This window comes from Taeniopygia guttata, chromosome Z (assembly GCF_048771995.1).
Source record: "Taeniopygia guttata chromosome Z, bTaeGut7.mat, whole genome shotgun sequence".
Taxonomy (NCBI): domain Eukaryota; kingdom Metazoa; phylum Chordata; class Aves; order Passeriformes; family Estrildidae; genus Taeniopygia; species Taeniopygia guttata.
This window is the reverse complement of record NC_133063.1, coordinates 66,938,749-66,963,725: the sequence shown is the minus strand read 5'-3', so window position 1 is coordinate 66,963,725 and position 24,977 is coordinate 66,938,749. Positions and strand designations below refer to the sequence as shown.

Sequence of the window (24,977 nt, the reverse complement as noted above, 5' to 3'; positions counted from 1 at the left end):
TAGCGGGGCCTCCGGCTGCCTAGCGCTTGCGAACAGTGCGAGGGTACACACTTGCGTGCGCTGCCCCATAGGCAGCGCCGTCTGCACGGAGAAAGACAGGTTAAGGACTTCCATGAAGGAGGAAGGGATGTTTGACAGAGCCCACCGCGCATCCCTAGACGGCATTTTGTGCAAGCAGAGGCAGGCGAGAAATAAAGTATAAACTATTTTTTCTATGGCCTGTAATTTCTGATCCCTCCACTTTTGAGCAAAGTCACCTGATACATTTGCTCCTCCTCGCTCGGCACTGGACATATTTTATTTTTTTTCTTTTCTTTTTTTTTTTTTTTTTTTTTTTCCCACCAATGATTCTTTTAATCGTCTATTTATTCAAAGAGGCTGTTCTTCTCTGGGCCTCCACCGCCCTCCCCCCCCCTCACCCGGCCTCCCCCTCCGCCCCCCCACCCTTGTGCAGCCGACAGGTGGAATTCCACTGTATACTCGTATATTAGAAAGCTATCTGTTTCGTCTGGTTGTTGCTGAATAAGCAGAAGTGACAGTGTTTATTTAACGAAAAGAAAACTCAAGGAAGTCACCTCATTAATCTTGATTGTGTGTATTTAATGTATCTCGTGTATACAGGTGTGCATGTACTCTTCCACAATGAAACTAGAGAAACAGTCCTACGACCGCTGTGGTACGAATAGACATTTACAGGTTTTAAAAGGACTTGGCAGAACCTGGGCATTAGCGGGAGCGATGCAGTTGTGGGGGCACTGGATGGCACTAGATGGTGCGAGACAAACACTCCTAAATGTTCACACTCATTTCGATGCACTCACATGGTTTTCTATTGCACTCAAGGGACAGAAATACCTTCGGACTGACCGTAGATAGGGCTTCCCCAGTCTTAAGAAACGAATTAATGCAACGACGGAATTATCCAATTATCCTTTTTCTTCTAACATAAATCGCATAATCTATCATCTAAATATGGGGGCCCGCAGATTCCTCTATGCCATTTTATAGCATCAGCGAAAGGGAAACAATCAATTCAACAGGTCTCCTGTGGTTTGGAGGAAGGGAAAGCTTAATTATTTTGATTAGAAAAATAAAAATCCCACAACCACAAATTTCCTTCTGAATTCAGTTCAGCGGAAGATTTCTGAAATTGACGAGACACCGCACTAAAAAAAAAAAAAAAAAAAAAAAGAAAAAAAGAAAAAAAGCCCCTTTCGTCCAGTCCAGTCCATATGTTTTTGTACATTTGGGCACTAGGGTGCCTAGCCGATAGGTCTCCCCATGGCGCAGAGCGCAGCGGGTGCCTCTGTGTCTCTCACTGTGACAGCTGGTGGAGCAGGAGCGCTGCGCTAAGGACACATCTCCGTACGCTATGCATCTTCCGTGGGTTTCTCGCGGCGATTCCCGCCGGGACGGCCCCGGTTGGCTCCCTGCTCCCACGCGTGGGCGCGGCGGAGCGCGGCTGTGCACAGCCCTCGGTGTCCCCCGCGCTGCGGCAGACGCGCTGTCGCGAGTTGGGCCGAGGCGCTCCCCGTGCGCGCCTTCCCAGCCCCGCAGCCTTTGCCTTTGCTCCTTTCCGTCGTGCCGGTAGCTGAGTGCGAGTCGAGCCAGGCGGCTGGGAAGGCGCCGGCGTGTTTCCAGGGCCGGCTTCCCGCAGTACACCTCCAGGCGGGGACTGGCGGCGGGGAACAGAGTTCTTCCTCGAGTGAAAAACAAGAGGAAGAGGTTTACCGACTTGGAACTCGCGTTCATTTCTCGTCTCTCGTCAAAATCGGCGGGCACCCATCTGCGCAATGAGGTACCGAGCACGGTTTTTGCCGCAGCGGGGCTCGGCAGCGGCTTGTTACCTTCTCAGGCGCCATCCTCCTTCGCACACGTACGCACACTTCTGCGTAAATGCCTCCTCCGCATCTTGGTCGTGCTTTGCAGCGCAGGAGGGGGCAATGAACAGAGACCCAACGGCCACTGGTAGACGTGACTCTCACGGTGAGGGTTGTAAAGGAGAAAAGACTTTTGGAGAAGGGTGGCGAGGCCTTGCAGTCACCTGCAGCAGGTTACTGCGACTTGGAGGTGACAAACGGTGGAGGCGGACACCTACCTGATCAGGATACGCCCAGCTGCAGGCACAGGGCAGCAGGTCCCCGCCGGTGCTCGGGTTCCGATGGCGTGTGTGGCTGGCCGTCGCCGAGGGAAGCAGGGATAATACCACTGCAGGTGGGGGAGCCACTGTGAACAAGCTGAAAAACGGATCTGCATTGGTTAGCAAGTTCCAGAGCAGAGAGGGCTTAGCCAAGATCATAATTTCAATTATTTCTGTCACATACAATATTATCAGAGACTACAGCAGCACTTACTGTAAGTACTGAGGGGAAGTATTACATACGGAATGGAGTCTCCGGGCCGTGCCAAGGGACAGTTAAACCAGATCCACTTTCCCACAGATCCCCCGAACAGGCCTCTGTTTCTACGGGGGCGACCGTGCTCTCTGCCCTCGCCTCTAGCGCTGCAAGAAAAGGAGAAGCTGAGAGCAGGTGAGGGCCTCGCTCCCCTCTTTCTTCTTCCGGACTTGGCGATGGGGTCGGTCCTGGGTATTTGAAACCAGCCTGTGCACCCCGGATGACCCCAGGAGTGCTGCTCACTGCACCTAAAATACAAACCAGATCGAAGGTATGGTCCAAAGGAGGTGCGGGTGGGGATAGTTTGGGTTGAGAGCAGCTTCAGGGCCGAGGAGCTGTGCACGGGAGCCACGGAGCTCGGCCGGACCCCTGGGCTGCGCAGCCCGTCGCAGCCCACGACAGTGTCGACAGAGCGGGCATGATGTCCGGCTCCTCTGCACAAGGCAGCAGGAGCGCTCCAGCGGGAAGGGCACAGGGTATGGATGTGCAAACGAATCATATTCGAAAACAGGGAGGGAAGGGGAAACCTCTTTTATAGGGGATGTGGGAAGGGACCTAACACAGTCCTGCTTAAGAGAGACGTTATACAAGATACTTGAAAAGAAATAATTTTTTAAAAACCTAATTAAAAGTATATAAATCATCCATCAGAAACAAAGAACTATGTGGAAGGAAACGTTTCTGGATAGAGACACTGTGTGTGGCATAAGAAACGATTGAATACATAAGGGCTTCATTAAATTCCCAATAGATAACATTTGGCTAAATCTATCCCTAGATTAAAACTCCGCATAATAGCACCATAAACGAAAACGTTTCTTTTTGTGTGGTCCTTCAGGATGAACTGATTGAAACATTAGCCCCCTCATAGAGCAATCCCCTCCCAGTTCAGATCCAGTAATTCGTCTCTCAGCCCTACGGGGATACGATGAGCAAGTAGACTGGTTAATGAATCCACACTTTGTCTCTGGGAGAAGGAGGCGACACTATACTGCATGTCTTACCAGATTGTTTATTAGGGCCCAGACTATTTTGGAAGAAATGTTCGTCCGGGCTCGGTCCTTGTGAGGACTATACTGTTGGCTTCTCTGTTAGTCTTGGAAGCCGCGGAGAGCACGGCGGGCCATTAGCATGCGAATGAGGCGCTGCGGCCCGGCGGTGCTGCGAGCTCATCAAAGGGTTGTGGGGCTGGCTCCTCTTCTGGCAGCACCTGCTCTGGGGCAGCAGCGGGGAAACAGGGACCCTGGGGACCGGGACCGAGGCTAGGCGGCTTCCCCGCGGACTCGAGGAGAACAGGCAGAAAGGAGCTTCACCAGGACCCTAGACCTCTTACTCTACTACTTTTTACTTACAGGGAAAAAAAAAATCTATACCACCTACTGCAATTTGCTCCTGTAACCTTCCCTAGAAACTCCCAAGAGAAGGTCTTATCCGCAGGGGATGGAGGCAACCGGCGAAAAACGTGGAAGGAACAATGGCCAAGCAGTTTGCTTGCTATATACCTCTGAAGAGACCTGAGGGACGGGCAGTGGGCACACCCAGACCTCACTGACCACCGGCATGGGCCAGGCTAGACTCTGCGTGGGGGATGTCGCCGGGCTCCCCGGGATCTACTGCGGAGATTCCAAGAGAAACAAACACAGGGTGGGTCGCCGGAATATATCCTTCTAATGTAACTGGTCGTGGAGATCTCTAGGACTCGAGCAGGCAGAACCCAAACTGAGGGCCAGCAGCATCCCTCCTCGGGGAACCTCGCACAGCCGCAAGGCCACAGCTGCCTTCCCTCCCGCAAAAAAATTCCCTGCTTGATTTTATCTGCCTCTTCGAGGGGGCCTCAGCTTAACTCGGTACTCTGCGCTGCACCGGCCCGTGTCGGCCCAGCGCATCCTCTGGCCAGTCCGGGGGAAAGTGAATTAATCGGTCTCTCGTGAAAAAGATTCACTCTCTCCGGAGAATACGTACACAGTGCCTCGGGGTTTTCCCTTTTGTTTTAGAAATTAGAATGGACTTTACTTCTTTTTCTACTAAAAAACCCGGAACACCCAAAGAGGCCTTCCAGCTCCAGAGTGCAAATGGAGCCCAACAGAGATCTTATGTCCAGTCTTTCTGTTTTTTGAAACCCATTATTTTAACACAGCATTGCTACAAACAAAACGGAGAAGCACCACTTTTCCACCTACAAGAATATTTAAAACCCAGGCAACGAAATACTTCTACATGTAAAATCCCTTCTCACTCCAAAGAGCACTAAAAGGCATCCCTCCCTTTTTATTATTAGTTTTTTATTATGAAAATTCACATATTTGATCCCCGAGTCTCCTAAATTGTTATAAATACAGTCGTAGTTGAAAAGCGCCTCCCTGGTTTGAAAAACGCGTATTCCTAGCCCACAACATTCACATGCCTACTCTTAAAACATGCAATTCTCCTTTCCATATATAAGGTCTGAATATCTGAGGCCAGATTTTTGGTTAAAATATTTTTTAGTCTATAAAATAGATATCTATGGACCTTATGCTGTTAAAAACGAGTGTTTGGAACGAGAAAAGCTGCTTTCATGGCTTGTTTTGTACGTTTAAATATCCTTACTTCGACAGCTTATAAACTTAACTCGTCACACGAGGATATTACAAAGCGCATTTTATATTTTATGTATTGAAAAGTAGAAACACATGCCACTATTATCATCACAGAAACATAAGTGTCTAGAACAAATCTCTCTTAAGTTCAGTGTATGCCCTTTATTAGTAGTATTTTTCTTTGGGCCTCTTGGAAACAAAACTATGATGCAGTTCTGATTTAAAACACACCCAAAAGTATAAAAATAGTTTTAAACCGGTTTTTAAATCAATCCCCTGATTGGTGCCTTACAGAACTGGGCTTTACTCCCTCCAGAGAGACCTATTTCTATTTATCCCCTCTTTCGTTCCTGCTGTTTTTGTAGAGTGTTTTTGTGTTTCGTTGGGGTTTTTTTGTTGGTGTTGTGGGGGGTTTTTTGTTTTGTTTTTGTTTGGGTTTTTTGATTGTTTAGGGTTTTTTTGGGTTTTTTGTTATTCTTTATCTGTTAGGGTTAACAATGCATTGACTGTAAAGATCGTATTTTTATTTTCTTCTTTGCAGTCAAATTTGCACATAATAAATGTCAAGCTAGAATATTCCTTGACTATTGTGCTATAAATCCCAAAGAAAAAAAATATCAGTGTCCCAAAGAAAGGAGAAATGCTAAGGAGGGAAGGACCCAAAGCCAATTGTTTGGCTGGGCTCCTTTGGTCTTTGGGTTTGGTTTTGATTTTTTTTTTTTTTGAAAATTATAAATTTTATTTTTGAAAATGTGTAAAAATTTTACATTAAAATGGTACAATAATACTTGCCAGTAATTTTAACAATATTCCTTGTAAAGAATACGCATAAAGTACAAAATAAAAAACTCCGTAAGTCTATTATAATACAAAACACAGGTTAAAATAAGAAATGATAATCTTGAATTTCTTCTGTGTAAACACGTTAATCTTTTCTTTTATAAAAGTACATGAGACAAGTGTACTAAATGAAAAAGTATTGCTCTGCTGTCCTCCCTCAAGCCTTTTTTTTTTTTATCCTGTACATTACTGTTTTCAAGCTCCTAGACCTGAGAATCTCTGAACTTTAGCGGTTTAGAGACATTATTCACCATGTTTGTTTTTTTTTTAAGGAGTAGTGAGTAACTTTCCGATGTAGTGATCGCCTGCCCGTGCAGTATCTAGATCTACACCTGGCTTTGCACTAGTGAAGGTCACGGGAGGTCCGTCACTCGCGGCGGACGGCCCCCGAGCCCCGTCACAATTATCCCCACGCAAAGACAGGCAGCCCCTGCGGGCAGCGTCCGCCGGGCGTCCGAGCGGCGGAGAAAGGAGATACCCCAGATCCTACCTTCGGAAAGACTCCCAAACACTTAACAGTTAGAGATCCGTGCCGCGAAGCCGGGGGTGGCGGGCAGGGCGGCGGCGGGGGGCAGGCCGCTCCCGGCGCTCCCCAGCGAGCGGGCCAGCCCCGGCCCCGCGGTCGACTGCGAGGCACAGCTGCTGCCCGCGCCGGGGCCGGGGCTTCCCCCGATGATGCTCTCGATGGAGAAGGGCGAGCGGGCCAGCGCCGCGCCGCTGCCGGGCTTGGCGGAGTGCAGCGAGGCCGCCAGCGCCGGGCCCAGCGGGTGCGCGTAGCCGAAGGGCGTCCGTGCCAGCTCCGCCGCCGGCAGCAAGGGGCCCGGCGGCGCGGCGGCGGCGGGGGGCAGCGCCGCACCGGGGGCGCTGCCGGGGGCGGCAGGGGGCTGGCGGGGCGGCGGAGAGGGGTGGTGGAAGGCGAAGAGGGCGGAGTGGGGGTGGTAAGGCTGGAGCTGGAGGCCGTAGCCGCAGCCGTAGGGTCCGTAGGCGCAGGGCGGCTGCTGCGGGGGCTGCGGCGGAGGCTGCGGGAGGAAGGCGGCGGGGTCCACGGCGCGCAGCAGAAGCTCCGGCGCCGGGAGCTGCTGCCGCTTGAAGCGCTTTCGGCGGCGCAGGAAGCTCCCGTTGTCGAACATGTCGGCGGATTCGGGGTCAAGCGTCCAGTAGTTGCCCTTTCCAGGATTGCCGGGCTCCCGGGGGATCTTGACGAAGCAGTCGTTGAGGGAGAGGTTGTGGCGGATACTATTCTGCCACGCAGGGAACTTCTCCCGGTAGTAGGGAAAGCGCCCGCTGATGAACTCGCAGATCTCACTCAGCGTCAGCCTCTTCTTGGGGCTCTGCAGGATGGCCATGGTAATGAGAGCGATGTAGGAGTAGGGCGGCTTCACCAGGCTGTTCTTGCCGCCGCCGCTGCCCGCCCCGCCGCCGCCACCGCCGCCTGCCCCGCCACCGCCCGCCGTCGCCTTCTGCGGGCCACCTCGCGAGGGGGGCCGAGAGCCACCGGCAGCGTCCCCGCCGCCCGCCCCGCCGCCGCCGCCACCTACGCCTCCGCCGTGCACGGGCGACCGCGGCAGCAGGGCGGCGGCGTGGAGGTCGCCCACATCCTCGTCGTCGTCCTCCTCGTCGTCGTCCTCGTCCTCCTCCTCGTCCTCGGCGTAGGAGCGGCGGCGGCGGGTCCGTGGCTCCTCGTCGTCCTCCTCGTCGTCTTCCTCGCCCACCACATCGATGTCGGTCTCTTCAGCCAGCGTCGATGCCTCGGACATCTCCGAGCTAAAGGTCATGGCGCGGCGGCGAGGCAGCGCATCGGCGGCGGCCGGCGCGGCGCGGCGGGCGAGCGGGAGCTTTCCCCGCCGCCGCCAGGCCTCCGCGCCGCTCCGCGGAGAGCCGCCCCACCGCCGCCACGGGCAGGCGGGCCGCTCCGAGCCGCGCCGGCCCCCAGCGCCGCTGCCGCGCCTCTGGAGCGCTCCCGCCGCCCGCTCGGAGGCGCCGGCTGGTCAGGGTTTTGTTTCGGGGTATTTTTTGCTGCCGTTTGGATTTCTCTCTTTTTTTTCCCCCCTCCCTTCCCCCTCTTGGGGATCTTTTTCGTTTTTCTTTCGGTTGGGATCGGTTATTGTGGGCGCAGGGAGGTTGTGCCGTCTCTCCTGAAGTCGGTTTCCCCCTCTTTCTCCTCACCTCAGCCCCCAGACATTAATGGATGCGGGGCAGGAGGGAGCGCGCCTAGTCCTGGGAGGAGGAGAGGGGAGGAGGCTGGCGAGGAGGGAGGGCGTAGGGGATGGCTTGCTGGGCCTTAGGAAACACGGTGAAAAGGCTGGGGCTTACTCCCAGGGAGGGCAGCCTTCCTCCCCGCCTTATAGCGAGGGGGCCATCACATGGCTCCCAGCGTCAGAACCTGGAGAGTCTTTCCCCCCCCCCCGCCCCAAGAAGGGTGCCTCGCCACAGACCAGGCCCTCCCGGCCTCACCCCATCCAGAAGGAGCACTGGGGGGGCCGCAGGGAGACCGGTGCCATATTTAGTGGAAAAGGGGGAAAATAAAGATAACACTTGACCTCCCTGCGGGAAAAAAAAATTAAAAAAGAACAAAAGAAAAAAGTGCAAGTCTGTCGCAAAGTGTAGAAGCATCTTCCCAGAAATCCTCCGGAGGGTCTAGGAGCTTTGCACCTTCCGGGGTTGCCCTCAGAGACGGGGTGCTGCTTCCCGTGGGAAGGATGGGGAAAAAATAAAATCAAACCGGAGATGGAGAGGGTGAGTTAATAAACTTCAGTCTTCTGTCCGCAAAATGCTTGAAAGACATCCTTCCCTACCTCTCCCCATCACCCTCCAGAGTTTAATTTACTTTAGAATGAAATAAAATATCTCTTTCTGTCGACCTCACAAACTCTAAAATAATAGCCTCCAAAACACACCACTATTCTCAGTTTAATTGTAAGGCCATGGTTATTAAAGAGAAAGAAGCAGCTCCCTCCATTATGAGAAACACTAACAGAACTAGCGTTACCTCCTTTGTACATAAAGCAAATAAATTCATTGGCCTTTAGAATGGGACTTTCGCTTTAAGTAGGAGCAACACCCCTGAGAAAGCGACAGAGGATTGCTTGCTAATTCAGGGGCACTCTTCCCCTTTTCAGGTGATCTATGATACGACAGAAGACCGGGGCCCCCTTTATGTAAGGGCTGGGAAAAAAAGAAGAGACAAAAACTCCACCAAAGAACCCAAACAAAATAAAACTCCTACAAATTTGGACAGAAATGTAATTACCATGGTCTTAAAAATAAAGGCTTTAAAAAATCCCATCGTTCCCAGTTCTGGCAGGATAAACGGCAACCAGGATCCGACTGGGACAAGAGTAAAGGAGCATTTCGTTCTTAGGCAGAAATCGTCGTGAGAAGGCAGACTGATGCATAAAGTCTCATTGATCAAATATCGCTTTGCAAAAACCCTACACACCAAATTTCTTGAAATACGTTCCCGATTTACTGTTCTAACCCAAAGCTACAAGCCACCCTGTTTCAAACCCAGTTCCATGGATTTACAACATAATCCTTTCTACTATTTCCAAATAATCCTATTTACATTTTGTTCACTACTAAGGCGCCTGCAAAACAATACCACCAAAAGTTACAAAACGGGGGGGGAAAAAAAAGAAAAAAACCCAAAAAACCCAAACCCTCTAGACCCAGCAAATGACTGTTTTTTTTTTTTTTTTTTTTTTTTCTGTAGAAAAATAGATATCACTCAGATTTACAGTTCATACAGTTCGTAAAGTCTCTCTTCGAATTAGTTTTAAGGTCGTTGGAAAGCCGCTAACAGAAAGGTAGACAGGATTTTTCGTCTTCAAGAGGCTTCTCGTCTTTACAAAGAGTATTTTAGCTCTCTGCTTCCTTTTCCCCTCCTTTTATTCTTTCTCTTCTCCCAGCCTGAACGTTTAAAACCGTCTTTAAAAAATCATGCTCCTAAGTATGAAGAACGGTGAAGTTTAAAAATGCACGGGGAAGAAGCACTGTAGCGACAAACCAAAAGAGCCAGGGTCTGCCCTCGATCCTCCTCTAGCAGAACGCACGGGTCTTTCACTGCGCGTGTGACACCGGCGGCTCTTCACAGCACCGAGTTCCGGGACCCTCGGCTGGGGTGCGGGTCTTTCTGGACGTGGCCGGTCTGGGTGGCGGCGGGGGGGGTGGCATTTCCCTTGGTAAAATCCGGGCAGCGGCGGGGCCGCGGGCTTTGCCGGGTCCCCCACCTCGCGGTCAGTGCCGCTCCGCTCCGGGCATTGCTTTGCGCGGACGGGGGATGCCATCTACCGGCAAGGAGCACCGGCGGTGGGCGGCCGTGTGCGGGGGCAGGGGCCCGGCGTGGCCTCACTGCCCAAAGCAGCCCCCGAGAAAGGCAGGGTCGGGCAGGTATCCCTCGCTCAGCGTCTGAGACCCTAAAGAAAAGAAGAGTTTGGAGCCACTCCGCGAAACGGCTGGAACTTCCTGGACCCCCTTACCAGCTCCGTGACGGGGCTCTCTGCCCACACACCCAGCCACCAAATGACCACCCCTGACCCAGGGTCTTGGGGGCTGTCTTCTAGGGTTTCCTGATAGTTTTGAATGATCTGATATATCATGCACCTAAAACCACGGTTGTACAGAAGTAGCATCAGAAATACAGTTACCCACAGAGGGTTTGTTTTTGTTTGGGCATATTAAAATTAATCATAAATTTTAAATTATTATTAATTGTATTTTTTTGTTATATATTATACACACAATTCACAATTCCTGTATGCATATACAGAACATCCACATTTTATCAGTGCACCCCAGGCCCTTACTAAAAATTGAGGATTACCCTGGGCACTATGTAGGGCATTTTCAAGTAGCCACAGTGGCACACTGGCTGAGGTGCTCTGAGTTTTCTGGAGCTGCAGAACTGGACTTTTTCTTAATGTATAGAACAATTTCTTGAATAATTGACATTTTCTGTGAATGTTTTGTCTTGGGTCAAAGACTGGGTGGAATTCTGAGCTGCTTGTGTCATAGAACGAATAAATGCTCCAGCAATGACCTTGCAAAAGGATGGTGGTGTCCATGACAGAGACAATAATAGTGACAGTGATGGCTGTGCTCTTCTTTGCCCAGTATAACAGTGACTGCCATTTTATCTCCACTTTTCAGGATGTTTATTTTCCTCTACTCTCGCCATGTAGTTTTGGGGAAGGTAACACTATCTTTAAGCCTTCTGCAGAGGCTGGGATTACAATGCCTGTAGGATCACAATGCATCGAAGAAGGTTGGCAGCAGTTACCTGAAAAACTGAAGAAAAATCTGGGGTTCCAGCCATGTCTACTGCTGAAAAAGGGTTTACCATCCTTGGAGGTGATCTCCCCTCTACTCTTGTCAAACATTTTTTTCTTCTTGACCAAGTTGGTTTGGATTATTAGTTTGGTTGGGTTGGATTTTGTCAGGTTTTTTTTTTGTTTGTTTGTTGGTTTGGTTGATTTGGGTTTTTCCCCCTCCTTGTTCTATAATTCTTGTGCAGCATGTATATTTATTCTGAGAAGTGAAAGTCACTTCCTTAAGGTCCTTTGGGCTTTAATTTCTGTAAAATGTGATTTAATGTTCTCATGATGTTATGATACTAAGAAGTATTTTTACTAGGTTAGACCAAGACTTACCTAGCAACATAAACTGACTTCAACGTCAGCTAAGACCAGATATTTAGGGAAGAATATAGAAAAAAACAAGTGCGTAAAATCGATACCTAGATGTCAGAAATCTAGGTTTCAAACTATTTGTTTTAAAGCAGAGATAATACCTGAATTTAGTAGCCTGTGACAAAATGAAGCACTGGCTGCCAGAGCTGATTTGGCAGAGTACTTTTCACATTAATGAGTCATGCTTGTTTAAATTACCTTCAATTTCATAACTTCACCAACTATTGAAAACCTTTCTACCATTTTCCACATAAGCCCTTATTTGTTTGTTGTAAACAAGCTTTAGCAAACTAGGAGGGAGATCCCATAATTAATGTCTCAACTAATTTGTGATATTTTCCATTTAATTCTGTAGAAATGGAAGTAAGCCCCTGAAGAGTACAAACTCATTCATAAATGCAGTGAATATTGGCAGGTGTATTCTTTGTTCAATTAGAAATCCTTGGAGATAAGCTGTATTGTGATCAAAGAAAAAGAAGATCAGTTTTTCCATCTAGAACTTAGTGGGTAATGGGTTCCTGCCAGGACTTGAGCAGAAATAGCAGCCAGCTGTTGCAGACAGATGAAGGCCCTTGCCTTGTTCAGCCTTTCCACCTCTTGCCATGTATGCTCACCACTTACCTCCTGCCGAGCACCAGCTGGACCAAGACGTCTAGAAAATCAAAGAAGTCAAATCCAGAATGAATAAAAAATTCGCAGCAGCCAAGGCATTAGTCAAAGGTAGCATGATGGTACCTACACTCCTAAAGTGGGCCAAACTTAGTCCTGATTCATCCTGGACTAAATGTGATACATTACATATTTACTTGTTGATGTTGCATCATGTTGTCTCAACAATGTTTTGACTGGTGTTAATTGTTTAAAGACAATACAAAGACTGTCTTAGCAGAGGTCAAAATATTTCTGTGATCATGGCCTGAAGAATTCAAGTCCTCTAGAATTCTATGTATAAGATGCTTTTAGGAATAAACAGTTTGTCTAAATCCCTAACATCCATGCATAAATTTAAGGTATCACCTTTTTCACTCCTAGCCAGTAAGGGATGTAGTGACTTCTACCTCTTACTTATTTTCTAGCAAGGTATTTGCTATTGACTAAAACTAACAGGCAAGCCTTTCTTGATGAGCTTTTAGCAGTCTTATTAACTTGAATTCCCAAACATCCTGCAAAGCCTGTTTGAACCATGTACAGTGAAGGCAGGAGATCCTTGATGTAGCATTACTCCAACTGCGCTCCAGTAGGACTCTGCAGGGTGTTACAGAGAGAGACATCCTGGAGGTCACAAAAAGCTTGTGATATGGCTTGAAGCCTGGGTATTTTGGGTTGTTGAGTTTAAAAGCTACAGTTATGGCGAGACAAGGACGCTGTTTGCTGGGCAGCAATATCTCTTCCTTGACACTAAAGTCTATCACAGATCAACTCTGTGGCACATGATACAACATGGTAATACATGAGATGAAAACAGCACCAGACTCAAGCTGAATCTTTCCGGGCTCCTATCAAAGTTTATATATTTTATATCCCTTAATAAGTTTCTAATTCTTCAGTAAATCTAAAGTCTAAATATCTGGAGATGGTTTATTTTCCATTAATCTCTCTCTCTCAACATTTTTGGTTCTCTACTCCATAATGCTGCTATTTTCTTCTGTTGAATTGCTAACACACATGGGTATTTTCAAAATTACTTATTGCTTTTCCCCTTATGTCCTGCAGTTAAATACAGCATTCTTCTGAAAAAAATGTTTCCAAATGAAATTTTAACTATCAGATTTTCTTCACTGCCTAAAACTACATTTTTCCCCCCTTGCTTCTGATAATCAAGACAAATATTATTTCACTATAACCTGATCACTTATGTTTATGATCTGTGATCAGTTCCCTCAATATGATACTAGCACCTCTCTTCAACAAGCCGTGTTATTACTTATGCAGCATTGGCCATGACTTTTAGAAGAGCTTTTCCACTCCCATTTCTGCCTTTAAACTTCCATATAATTTATGAAAAAAAATTTCCAAGTAACCATTTTAATGCTCTTCCTCCACTCCTATACTGTTTCTGTGTAGCTAATTAACTTTCCTTTAGCAATGTATATTCTTTAATGTTTTTGAGGTCATGACTTTCACCCTTTTTCAGAACTGAAAAGGTGCTTACTGAGCTCAGGGTCCCTCTCAGCGGTACAGCCCTTGGAGCTGCTTCATTTCTCAATATAAGTTCTTCAGCTACAAAGAAATACAGGTTTAGGTTTATGTTTTCCGTTATGGAATTACAAAAGAACAACTGAAGAAAACAAGCCAATACTATTTTAGCATGCTAAAATACTTTTTCTCAGATGTAAAGTTTGTTTTTTGAAGGTCTCCTGTTTGATCCATGAAATATAACCAAATGTTAGAGCCCCTTGAACTTTTGAATCACTTCAGCTGAGTCCTGATACAACTCAGAGATGTGGTTTTCATCATAGTTTGTCTTCAAAAATCTCACATGAGGGCATATGAGATCATATCTCTTGACCAGTTGATCCTAAAATGCCAGCTGTAACAGTATTTTCTACAGTTTCTATCTTGGAATAATCTTTCTGTGATTCACTTTCACTTCGGTATTTTAGTCTAATAAAATACTTTACCTGATTGTAATCACGATTTGGCCTAGCAATTCTAGAATGTTTCACATATATTGATGGCAGACTGTGATAAGTCTGAAGCATATTGATTTTTACTTTCAGTAGTTTCAGTGACTCAGGTTTGTTCTGTGTTTTTTTATCTCAGCTCTCTTCAATTTTGCTGCAGGTACATTGGCAGTTTCATCCTGCAATACATTTATAAGCTTTCTTTTTAGTTTCTAAGAAACTCTGTCTTCCCTAATCACCCTCTTCTCCTGCTTTTTTCCCTCCTTCTGAGTTATATACTGGGGTTGCTAGATCAGATAAATAATATGGGCTTCCCCGACATCTTTTCCCCACAAACTAATTCACTGTTCAAATTTTCCAGATACAGTGGACCAAATTTTTGGAGGGGATGATCAAACATCTTTCACAGTTGTTTGATCATCCCCTAATTTTCATCTGTGATTCACCTGGTGGGAAGCACAGAGGCTGCTGCTCTTCAGCAGCGCCTTTTGAATCATCATCTCCCTGAGAATTTCTATCGCTTCCAGATGGAGGCATCTTGGGATCATAATTAATTTTCACTAATTACAAAGGTCTTGATTTTAACAGGATCAATATCTTTTGTACAAATTATCACTCAGCTCTGATGTAGTGTAAAGATAATGTAAGAGCAAACTAAATGTACAGACATAAAAAGTAGTGCCATGGCAAAACCTTGGCTCTGGGGATTACTAACAAGGGAGACAATGTTAATGAATAAAGAAGGATAGATTAATTATTAACATAGTCTTACAGAAACAAGACCAAAGAGAATAGTTAACTGAGGATGTTCCAGAGAAGAACCAGTATAAAAGGCATAAAAATACAGGGGGAAAGGCAAGGTCAGCAGTATTTCTACTGGTGCCAGGAGGCTCATCAGGTTCATTAAGGTGGTGATTGGGACCATGAAGCAACAAGGCTCCTCCTGTCTTGCATCACTCTGTGAGCACTTGGAGCATTGATGAGAATGCCAAGCTTCTTCCCCTGTAAATCTGCTCCTGCCCTCTGCTGTGCAACACAGCTCCTGCAACGACTGCTTTGCCTTCTGTTGGAGCCAGAAATGTGCGTTCCCCATGGCTGTTAGATTAGTCACACTCGTCAGAGTAAACTCAAACACATTGGCAAACTTGTGGGGGACAGAAATTGTAGACTGTGAATGATCTCTGCCTCAGAACTGCAAACTGAGGAACAAGGTTTACATATACTCAAAGGCAGCAGCAACTGTGTGAGTTAGGGCCTGGGTGATTGTGCGTATTTGGCTCTCGGAACAGGACACTTTGTGGAAAATGCAAAGACTGGCAAAACATAAAAAGGGTAGATTAAGGCCTCAGTGAGGGAAAACATGGCTACAGGGGAACATCTCTGAGGGATCCAGCAAGGGCACACAGACGGTATCCAGTGACCAGCAGCAAGCAGCCACATGTGAGTAGCTTATAAATTACAATAACATAACAGAGGAGGAAAAGCCACAGTGAAAAACACACAAGGTGGAAGAAATAAAAAGAACAAGGACTTTTACACAGGCAGTGGTGTAACAGTAGTTTGGCTGGGCAGGGGCAGCTGGGGTCATTGGGGGTTGGTTCACTTAAGGGGTCCCACCACAGAGCTCTGCACTGGCCAGCTTGGGAGGAAGAAGGCGAGTTGCTGGGGACAGCAGGGAGAAGCACAGCCATGGGCTTTGAGAGGGGGCCTGCACTACAAAAGGCAGAAAGAAACATAATGCTCACATGTTTTCTAGCATGAAAAATAATAAACACATTATTAGTGAGGCCACATCTGGACTACCATGTCCAGTTCTGGACTCCTCAGTACAAGAAAGACAAGGAACTGCTGGAGGGGGTCCAGCCACACAAGCACAATTGCTGGGGCGTCTCTCTTATGACAGACTGTGGGAGCTAGCCTCTTTAGTCTAGAGAAGACTAAGAAGGGATCTTGTCAATATGCATAAATGTCTCAAAGGCAGGTGTCAAGAGGATGCTGCCAGACTCATTTCAGTCATATGCAGTGACAGGATGAGGAGCAATGGCCATAAGTTAAAACACAAGAAATTCCACCCCAACGTGAGGGATAACTTCTTTATGTTGAGGGTGGCTGAGCACTGGCTGAGCACTAGAACAGGCTGCCCAGGGAGGTTGTAGAGTGTCTTTCTCTGGAACTGTTGAAAACCTACCTGGGTATGTTTCTGTGTCACCTGCTCTGGACGACCCTGACTTCGCAGGGGTGTTGGACTGGATGATCTCCAGAGGTCCCTTCCAACCCCAATGGTTCTGTGACCCTGTGATGCCAGACCATGTATGTCACACCTGTGGTGGGGAACTTTCTTGGCAAGGCTGCACGTGGCTGTGTGGGTAAGATAGCAGCAAAGTGAGAAAGGCATGGTAATCAATCTGAGGTGTGGTGAGGGCAGACATGGTGAGTGCTGGTCCTGCCCTTCATTGCAACAACCCCAGGCAGTGCCACAGGCTGGGGCAGAGCGGCTGCAAAGCTGCCCACAGGAAAAGGCCCTGGGGGTGCTGATCCAAACCTGAGCCAGCATGTGTCCAGGTGGCCGAGAAGGGAAATGGCATCCTGGCCTGGATCAGCAATAGTGTGGCCAGCAGGGCCAGGGCAGTGATTGTCCCCCTGCACTTGGCACTGATAAGGCTGCATCTCCAGTGCTGTGTCCAGTCCTTGGCCCTTGACAGGAGGAGGACACTGAGGTGCCGCAGAGACTCGAGGCAGTAAACAAAGCCGGTAAACGGTCTGGAGAACAAGTCCTACAGGGAAGAGCCGCGGGAGCTGGGGTTGTTTAGCCTGGAGGAGGATGAGAGGTCTCTACAATTACCTGAAAGGAGGAGCAGCAAGAGGAGGGTCTACATCAAGAGGAATTTCACAGAAAGGGTAACAAGATATTAAAGTGGGCTCCCCAGGGAGATGCTGGAGTCACTATCCGTGAAGCTGTCTGAGGAAAGACTGGCCGCAGCGCTGGGCGCCATTGGTCCGGCTGAGGCGCGGACTCACCGCCCCGCAGCCCTTTCCCCGCCCAGCCCGCCCCGCGGCCCGCCCGGGGCGCCCCCTGCCGGGCGCGGCGCGGCGCAGGCGCGGCCGGCCGCAGCTCCTTCCTTCCTTCCTTCCTTCCTTCCTTCCTTCCTTCCGGCCGCCATCTCGCCGTGCCCGCGTGCGGATCCCGGCCCGCGTCCCGCCGCTCCGCCCGCCGAGGTACCGGGGGCGGCGGGGGAGCGGGACTCGGCCGGGGGCGGCGGTGGTGCTTGGAGAAAGGGACGGTGCTTTCGGGCTGGGCCTGCAGGGAGGCTCGGCGCGATCTGAGCCCGTCCCGGTGCTGTGGCGGGGCGGGGCTGCCTGCGTGCCGCGGGGACGCGGGTGGGGGGCGGCTGCGGAGCCCCCGGTGCCCACCTGTGCTCCGTGCCCGCCTGCTCCGGGCGTTCTTCTTTCCGCAGATGAAGGAGACCATCATGAACCAGGAGAAGCTGGCCAAGCTTCAGGCCCAAGTGCGCATCGGAGGCAAGGTAGGAGCCGCCGCCCTGCGCTGCCGTCGGGATTGCGCGTCCCTGTCGGGCCTGGCGCAAGGGGTCCTGGAAACGGCTGTGTGGAGCAGCCCTGAGTGCTCTCAGCTTTGCTGGGCTGTTCTCAAGGGAATCTGTGCTCCTCCAGGGCCCCCTGAAATCGCTTTTGTAGGTGCAGTATGTAGTAGCTGAATCTCTGTGTACGTTTTGTTACAGCAGACTTAATGTTCTATATTGGGGTGAATGGGGATCTCATCATCAGCAAGGTAAGGTGCAAGGTGCTGCAGCTGGGTCAGGGCAGCCCTGGTGCCAAGTGCCAGCACAGGTTGGAGATGAAGAGATGGAGAGCAACCCTGCCCAGGAGGACTTGGGGGTGCTGGGGGATGAGAGGCTGGACATGACCCAGCCATGGGCACTGCCAGCCCAGAGAGCCACACGTGTCCTGGGCTGCATCCAGAGCAGGGTGGGCAGCAGGGCCAGGGAGGGGATTCTGCCCCTCTGCTCTGCTCTGCTGAGAGCCCACTGCAGTGCTGCATCAGCTCTGGGGTCCCAGCATGGGAAGGGCATGGAGATTTTGGAGCACGTCCAGAGAAGGGACAGCAAGTTGATTAGAGGGCTGGAGCTCCTCTCCTGTTAGAGCGGTCTGAGAGAACTGGGATTGGTCAGCCTGCAAAAGAGGAGGCATTGGGGCCTAATTGTGGCATCCTAGTACCTGGAGAGAGCCGACAGGAAAGATGCATCAAGACTACAAGATCATGTAGTAGCATGTCAAGGGGGAATGGGTTTAACGTGAAAATAGGTTTAGATTGGATATTAGAAAAAATTCTTTACTGTGAGGCTGGTCAGGCACTGGAACAGGTTGCCCAGTGAGGCTCCCATATCTGTGGGAGTGTTAAGGGCTAGATAGGATGGGACTCTTGAGTAACCTGGTCTAGTTAGAGGTGTCTCTGCCCATAGCAGGAGGGTTGGAAGTAGATGGTCGGTTGTTGTACTCCTCTTGCAGCCATCCCATGCTAATTCTGTGGCCTGTTTTAGAATATGTGTGGGATTTGAAGTGAGTATACCTTACAGCAGGTGAGGTTGGGTATAGTTTTCATAACAGATTTTAGCGATCTTATGTTACTGACTTGTCAGAAATACTTAGGGTGCTCAAGGCAGTTTTTTGCCTTTCTGCACAAAGTTGAAAATTCTATACTTGTCATACTTCCGTAATTGCAGACTAATATACTCAGAAAAATTTTATTTTGTTACATCCGAATATCTGTATTTGTGTTGTGTGTTTACTTTTAGGGTGAGAAAAGTATGTTTAATATAGTCATATGACAGTAAACATGTTAATTACAGTCTTAATTCAGGAATATTTCAGAATCTTTCATACTTGAGGGACTATACACAGTGTTCTAGATTACAAATTATTCAACAGAACTCTTGCTGACAGAGTTTCCAGGAGCTTTCATTCCAGTGTTTGTTTTTTTTTTTTCTTTTTGTCATTTGCTGGAGATTCGGGCAGCCTTAAAACACGGTATATGTAGTCATTAGCTACCTTGGTAATTTTTGCATATTCTTGGAATATGTTAATGGTTAATTAGAGAACTCCTGTATTATATTACTGATTGTATGCATGTTAACCAGTGTGTGTTTATTGACTGTAGAGGTTTTTAATGTACATCATGTGAGAGCATGCATTCAGATTACAGTTCTTGCAGCTTGCTGGTCAATATAGGTCTTTTATAGACATTAAGCAAAGGTTAGAATGTTCATTTAATTTTAAAATTGGTCTGAACCTGCCATATTATTTTTTTATAATGGGAAATTATTCCTGATATCTTCATTGCATTGTTGCCATGAGATGGGTGTGAAGGAGGTACATATTCCTCCATATTCCTTGATTCAAGACGTCATGTTCTGAAATGTACTGAGAATTTTGTTGTCCAGAGGATTTAGTATATGTCTTATCTAACTCAGTTTTGGGTAAACAAGGCACAGAAATAAAGCATTTCTATTACTTTTAGTAGTTTCCAAGCCACTGTGTGTGCTAACACAACAGTAGCAGGGTGTGAACATCAAGTTTTCTAGGCAGAAACCTAAAAGTTTGAGTGGTAGTGTTCCAAGTGTTAGTTTCATATGAATTTGTTACTTATTTTCCTCATTGTTGGCAACAGAATTATTTTGGAGTTGTTACTTCAACCAACTTTGAAACTTCTGACGGTAAACTGAAAAGGAATTGCAGCTATCTAGGCTAGGCAGCAACACATGCTGTTATTAGCAGGTGGTAGATAAGCAGCTGGAGTGGGAGGACTTAGATTCGTTGTTACATTATGTCAAAAAGTAGCTTAGTTTCACTTTTTTACAGACATTTTATGTCATATTTTCCTGAACCCTTGTGTAAGCAACTGGAGAATGACATTTTCTGCTTTTTCATATCAATGGATATACTCTAATGTGGGACATTTACTTACCTGGAGAAATCTAGAACTCTGGGTCTGTAGGACAACTTAACTTTGCTTGTTTGGTTTCTAAACAGTGTTGGTCTAGAACAGAAGTATTATTAAAAATGTATTTATGAAATATTTTGGAAAGTAGGCATTCTTCAAATATATAAGTCGATCAGATAAAATATGGCTATTTAGAATAAAAAATGTAGTATTTTGACATTTCTCATATTAATTTGTTAATGATGTGTTCATAGCCTTATGGCCTCTGACTTTTACCAAAATTTGGCTACATAAGAAAGATAATCTAAGGAAAAACTAATAACTTCTGGAAATTGCTTGAAACTGTTCATTCTTCAGTTTTATGTCTTGTGATGACTTGGGTTAACAAGGGTGAATTTGCAACTTCCCTTTTCTAAGATGTTGCAGTAAACCATGACATTTGTGGAATAAATATTCTCTGATAGCATTGCTTCCTAAACCCTTTTGCTTCTCCTACATGTGCAAATCTTGCCTTAGTGCGAGAGAAAGACTGCTGCAGTGCATTTGGGGATCAGGATTACATGCACTGAAACACTGTTGCAGCATTTGATTTGTAGAGATTGTAAAGTAGTTACACAGCCCTTTGGATTAGAGTTTGTGAGAACTACTTAAGCTTTACCTAGTAATTTTTTTTTTTTTTTTTTGCTAAGGGTACTGCCCGCAGAAAGAAGAAGGTTGTTCACAGAACAGCTACAACAGATGATAAAAAACTTCAGTTTTCGTTGAAGAAACTGGGAGTCAACAATATTTCTGGAATTGAAGAGGTAATTGCTTTGAAGGAAAAAGAATATATATTTAAATGGCAAATTTGTTTAAATCAATTTTCTGGTAAGTAACATAGGTCCTAAACTTGTCTGTAAATTATCAATAGGCCTTCCTGGAGCTTTAAGAATTTTAATTTCCTGTTAAATTGAAAAATCCTGTTAGACTGCATCAAATACTGGATTTTTTTTTTTTTTTTCTTGCAGGTAAACATGTTTACCAATCAAGGAACAGTCATTCACTTCAATAACCCAAAAGTTCAGGCATCTCTGGCTGCTAATACTTTCACTATCACGGGCCATGCTGAGACAAAACAGCTGACAGAAATGCTGCCTAGCATCCTAAACCAGCTCGGAGCTGACAGTCTGACCAGCCTCAGGAGATTGGCAGAAGCCCTACCCAAACAATGTAGGTTGAAAGTTGAATGTGTTTCATGCTGGCAGCTGACATGAGGCTTATTTCTGTAGCAGCAGTGACATTCCGTGCACTCTTGTTGTCTGCAAGCGTGTTATAAAATGCTTATAAAGAAACCAAACTCTTTAAAATCAATTTTATTTATAGCTCAATACCCAATGGCAAGTATGACTCAGTAAAGCGAAGTCACCTGTTAGTGTGTCTTACAGCTGGGTTAGCACTGGAAAACTGTAGACAGACTTGATTTTTTGGTACTTTGCTTCTCGATGTGGCTGCCATATTTTGACATATCTTGTTCATTATAGCAGGGTGGATTAATTACTCTGTAAGTGTTAGGTTTTAAAGAAGGATAAGCTTGAGTGTATCTCTTGACACTTTGAATGGAAATATAAGTAATGGGGAGAGGGATATAACAGATATCTTGCAATTGCTCTTGTCCCTCACAGGTCTGGTGAAGGTATTTCTCCATGGACTTTTTGGTAACTAGGAAGAAATTACAGGGTATTTATAAGGAAGTACATTTTAATTTCAGTATGTGTAAAACAATGTAGAGAACAGGGCTGATATGAGCATTAAGCTAGATACACCAGCTTCCTATTCCATACGTAAAAAAGTATGAACATTTGTTCCTTCTAAAACTGGGAAGAGCATAGGAGGGACTTAAGTATGTAGTGTTTGATAAAGGTGCTGCTGCTACCTTTATCACCTGGGAGTGAAAGACTTGTTGGCAAAGGGAACATTCCTTGTGTCCTGCATGTACAGTCTTCTACCTTCTGAAATATCTTAAGCCCATTCCTTTAAACATAGGGAACAGTCTAAAGATGGAAAAAATTAGATCATTGTGTCCAGTCTTTGGCAGTTCTAATTTGATTGTTAATTTATGATTCTCCATCTGCTTTGTTGCCAACAAAGCAGCCTCTGTTTACATTCTTAAAATTTATGCTACCCTCCTGGCAATTTACTAATGAAAAAAATTTGCTAGAAGTAGTCCTCAAGATGTGGGATAAATTATTTTTTATCATGATCCTCAAATCCTTTTTTCTAATGTCACCTGTGTGACTTGTGATATTAGTAGGGCTTGAAAGAAAAGAGTACTTGGAAGGATTTAGAACGATTGCTGAAGTTCAGTTTTCTCGTAACAATGAGAAACTAGTTATAAGAGGTTATACTCTAAGCTCAATTGTGGAGTTTTAGAGTGGATGTAGAGTTAAGAGTGGATGCCAGAACTAGATGCACAAAACTTTCTATTCAGTATTGTTGGCTAGATTTGGAAGCCTAACATCAGTGAGTGAAGCACCTGTGATTGGGGATGAAAGAGAATGCTGGTAATTTAGGATGAAATGACATGGTTTGCTTTTCAAATGTTGTTTTTAATGCTGAGATGCTCTTGAGCTTAAACAATTTTCTGCTGCTTAAAATAACAAATGAAGGTCAGTGATATCCTTGTCCCAAGTCCTTTCAAAACAAAGTTGATATGGCGGTTCTGATTCTCTAGAAATGAATGTACCGATCTAGTAAGAACCCATCTTTTCCCTCACACATTTTTTTAAAAACTGAGAAGGATTGATTGGAGTAAATCTATGGTAGTAGACAGTAAGAGACAACTTGACAGTACAGCTAAGAATAGTTGTAGAGTAGTGGCACAGGCACCCAGACACTTGAGATAACCTGTTTTTAACAATTATACTTCTGCTCAGTTCAGCAGATGCGCGCTGGTCTGCTACAATGGAGGTGGTTAAGTCTCACTACCTCTGTCAACTGCAACATTCCGGTTAAAGAAATTACTGAGTCAACAAACATGTGGATCAGAACACTAGGTCACCTCAACCACCTAAGGAGTTTAAAACTGTGCATCCAGTTCCATATTCCTCTAGCTTTGCCAGGGAACAGTAATAGCTTTTAAGTACTTCTTCTAGTTGTGTCTTCCTGCAACTTCACAATTACACCTTATCTTTCCTTGGATGTGTAGGATAAGATCTCTTCTAGTCATTAAAACTTGGTGATGTAAAATTAGTAAATTTAAGAGCCATGTGGTAGTCCATAAACTAACCTACTTTTAGGAAAAACTGGTAAAATCAATCTCCACTTGTATTTGGAAATTTTTGTTGTGCAGAGCACTCAAGATGGTGACTAGTATGCTGTTTAGCATGCATCTTTTAATTTTACTACTCGACTGTTTGAGCATTATCAGTAAAAAGGGAATGTAAACTTCCTGCATTAGATAAAGAATTTTATTTACAGAACTGGATAGAGCATTGTAGCTTAGCCTAGAATCTTTGATAATGTTTTAAAAAACACAAAGCTAAACAATAAAACAAAACGCCTATGGTGACCTTGAATTAAGCTTTTGAACTATTTGCTCTTGCAGCTGTGGATGGAAAAGCACCACTTGCTACTGGTGAAGACGATGACGATGAAGTTCCAGGTAAGAACAAACATGCAGTGGAGGAAAAGGAAGTGAATTCTGCTGAGATTACACATAGCATAAGAGCAGACCAAGGATAGTAAGAGTGATGTCTAGTGACTTACTGTTACAGAATTTCTGTGGGTGGATTATTTTATTAATTTCAAATACCACGAGAGACTTCGCAGTTTGAGCTAGCATTTTGGTCCTGTGTTGAAGTGATAGCTACTACTGAGATCATTATCTAATATTTCATGAGAAACTACCTTGTCAGAATCACTGCCAGTTGTACAGTGAAGTTAAATGCTTTTAGAATTGTGCTTTTTTAATGAACTGTCCAAAATTTCTTTGGTTGAGCAATATTTGCTCTGTATTTTACAAGCTGAAAGTTTTTATGGTGTAAAAAATTGGTATGAAGTAAGACTTCAGAAAAAAATTAAAACCCAGAATGCTCAGCAAAGGGGAAGTGGAACAAACTTTAATTCCAACAATCTTTTTCTAGATCTTGTTGAAAACTTCGATGAAGCTTCAAAGAATGAGGCAAACTGAACTGTCACCTCCTGAATAAAATTGAAACTTGAAAAAGCTACACGGAGCTGCTGTTTTATATTGTGACTGCCTTGATTATTTCCTGATGAGATGTCAAGATCTGTGATATTTGGAAACTCCTTGAATCTACGGCTCCTTAATTACTGCTTGTACACTATTATTTTTGTGACCCAATTGAACAAACCTATGCTTTGAAATCAGTCAGATTGCTAACAAATTTCTGCCTAGACACATTTTTTGAGTAACTTCTATACAAGCAAACACTCATTCTTTAATGAACTTTGGCATACAATAAAAATATAAAGCAAAGTTTCTGGTGTGATTTTTTTGTCAAAAAATCGGGGACAAAAATATTGAACAGCAGGTCCTAAATATTAAACAATCTTAAAATGTTTGGCTTTTATGCAGAGCATCCTCCTTTTGCTATTTTAAAAAGCTGGCTCCTGAAAAAAGAACTTTTCTGTCGTAATGAAACCTTTTAGACTTAATTGGTGAATTTCTGCTGTTGCATGTTAGAGCTAGGTGGGCTATAAGTCACTTTGTAACCTGCTGGATTTAAGAAATAGAATTGTATTTCAGCAGTAGTTAATGGTGGCTTAATCTAATAAAAAACATGCAAGTCAAGGAAGAGTTTTTACTTGCCAGCTGCTTGGCCTTGGGGATGAACATGTGAGTGTTAAATTTTTATCTTCAGTGAGTGTTTAATAGATATTTGCATGGTGTAACT

At 45.8% G+C, this 24,977-nt stretch overlaps 2 protein-coding genes across 6 annotated transcripts; one reads left to right on the top strand and one right to left on the bottom strand.

Annotated features, from left to right (window-relative positions):
• Nucleotides 1-579: 579 nt before the first annotated feature.
• Nucleotides 580-8,097, bottom strand: FOXD1 (forkhead box D1). 4 transcript variants are annotated; one of them, XM_072922352.1, is made up of 3 exons: nucleotides 2,384-8,097; nucleotides 1,848-2,237; nucleotides 580-1,700 (listed from the first exon to the last, which is right to left on the bottom strand). In XM_072922352.1, exon 1 carries the CDS (start codon nucleotides 7,588-7,590, stop codon nucleotides 6,328-6,330), a length of 1,263 nt encoding a protein of 420 aa, XP_072778453.1. In that variant the 5' UTR covers nucleotides 7,591-8,097; the 3' UTR covers nucleotides 580-1,700; nucleotides 1,848-2,237; nucleotides 2,384-6,327. The 4 variants fall into 4 exon arrangements, with proteins under 4 accessions (XP_072778453.1, XP_072778454.1, XP_030114176.2 ...); XM_072922353.1 differs by having other exon boundaries at nucleotides 1,848-7,146; nucleotides 7,354-8,096; XM_030258316.4 differs by having other exon boundaries at nucleotides 1,848-8,097.
• A 9,087-nt stretch (nucleotides 8,098-17,184) lies between these two features.
• Nucleotides 17,185-24,559, top strand: BTF3 (basic transcription factor 3). Of its 2 annotated transcripts, NM_001245240.1 has the most exon segments (7): nucleotides 17,205-17,342; nucleotides 17,582-17,650; nucleotides 20,772-20,885; nucleotides 21,090-21,291; nucleotides 23,666-23,722; nucleotides 24,204-24,209; nucleotides 24,212-24,559. In NM_001245240.1, coding segments are annotated over 6 exon segments (462 nt in total). In that variant the 5' UTR covers nucleotides 17,205-17,342; the 3' UTR covers nucleotides 24,226-24,559.
• The last annotated feature ends 418 nt before the right edge of the window (nucleotides 24,560-24,977 follow it).

What these genes read in the sequence shown, in the direction of transcription:
- FOXD1 (XM_030258316.4), bottom strand. Translation starts at nt 7,590, where the DNA reads ATGACCTTTAGCTCGGAGATGTCCGAGGCATCGACGCTGGCTGAAGAG.
- BTF3 (XM_072921617.1), top strand. Translation starts at nt 17,582, where the DNA reads ATGAAGGAGACCATCATGAACCAGGAGAAGCTGGCCAAGCTTCAGGCC. An exon ending in ATATTTCTGGAATTGAAGAG is followed by an intron (nt 20,886 to 21,089) that starts GTAATTGCTTTG and finishes TTTTTCTTGCAG; the next exon opens with GTAAACATGTTTACCAATCA. An exon ending in CGATGACGATGAAGTTCCAG is followed by an intron (nt 23,723 to 24,203) that starts GTAAGAACAAAC and finishes ATCTTTTTCTAG; the next exon opens with ATCTTGTTGAAAACTTCGAT.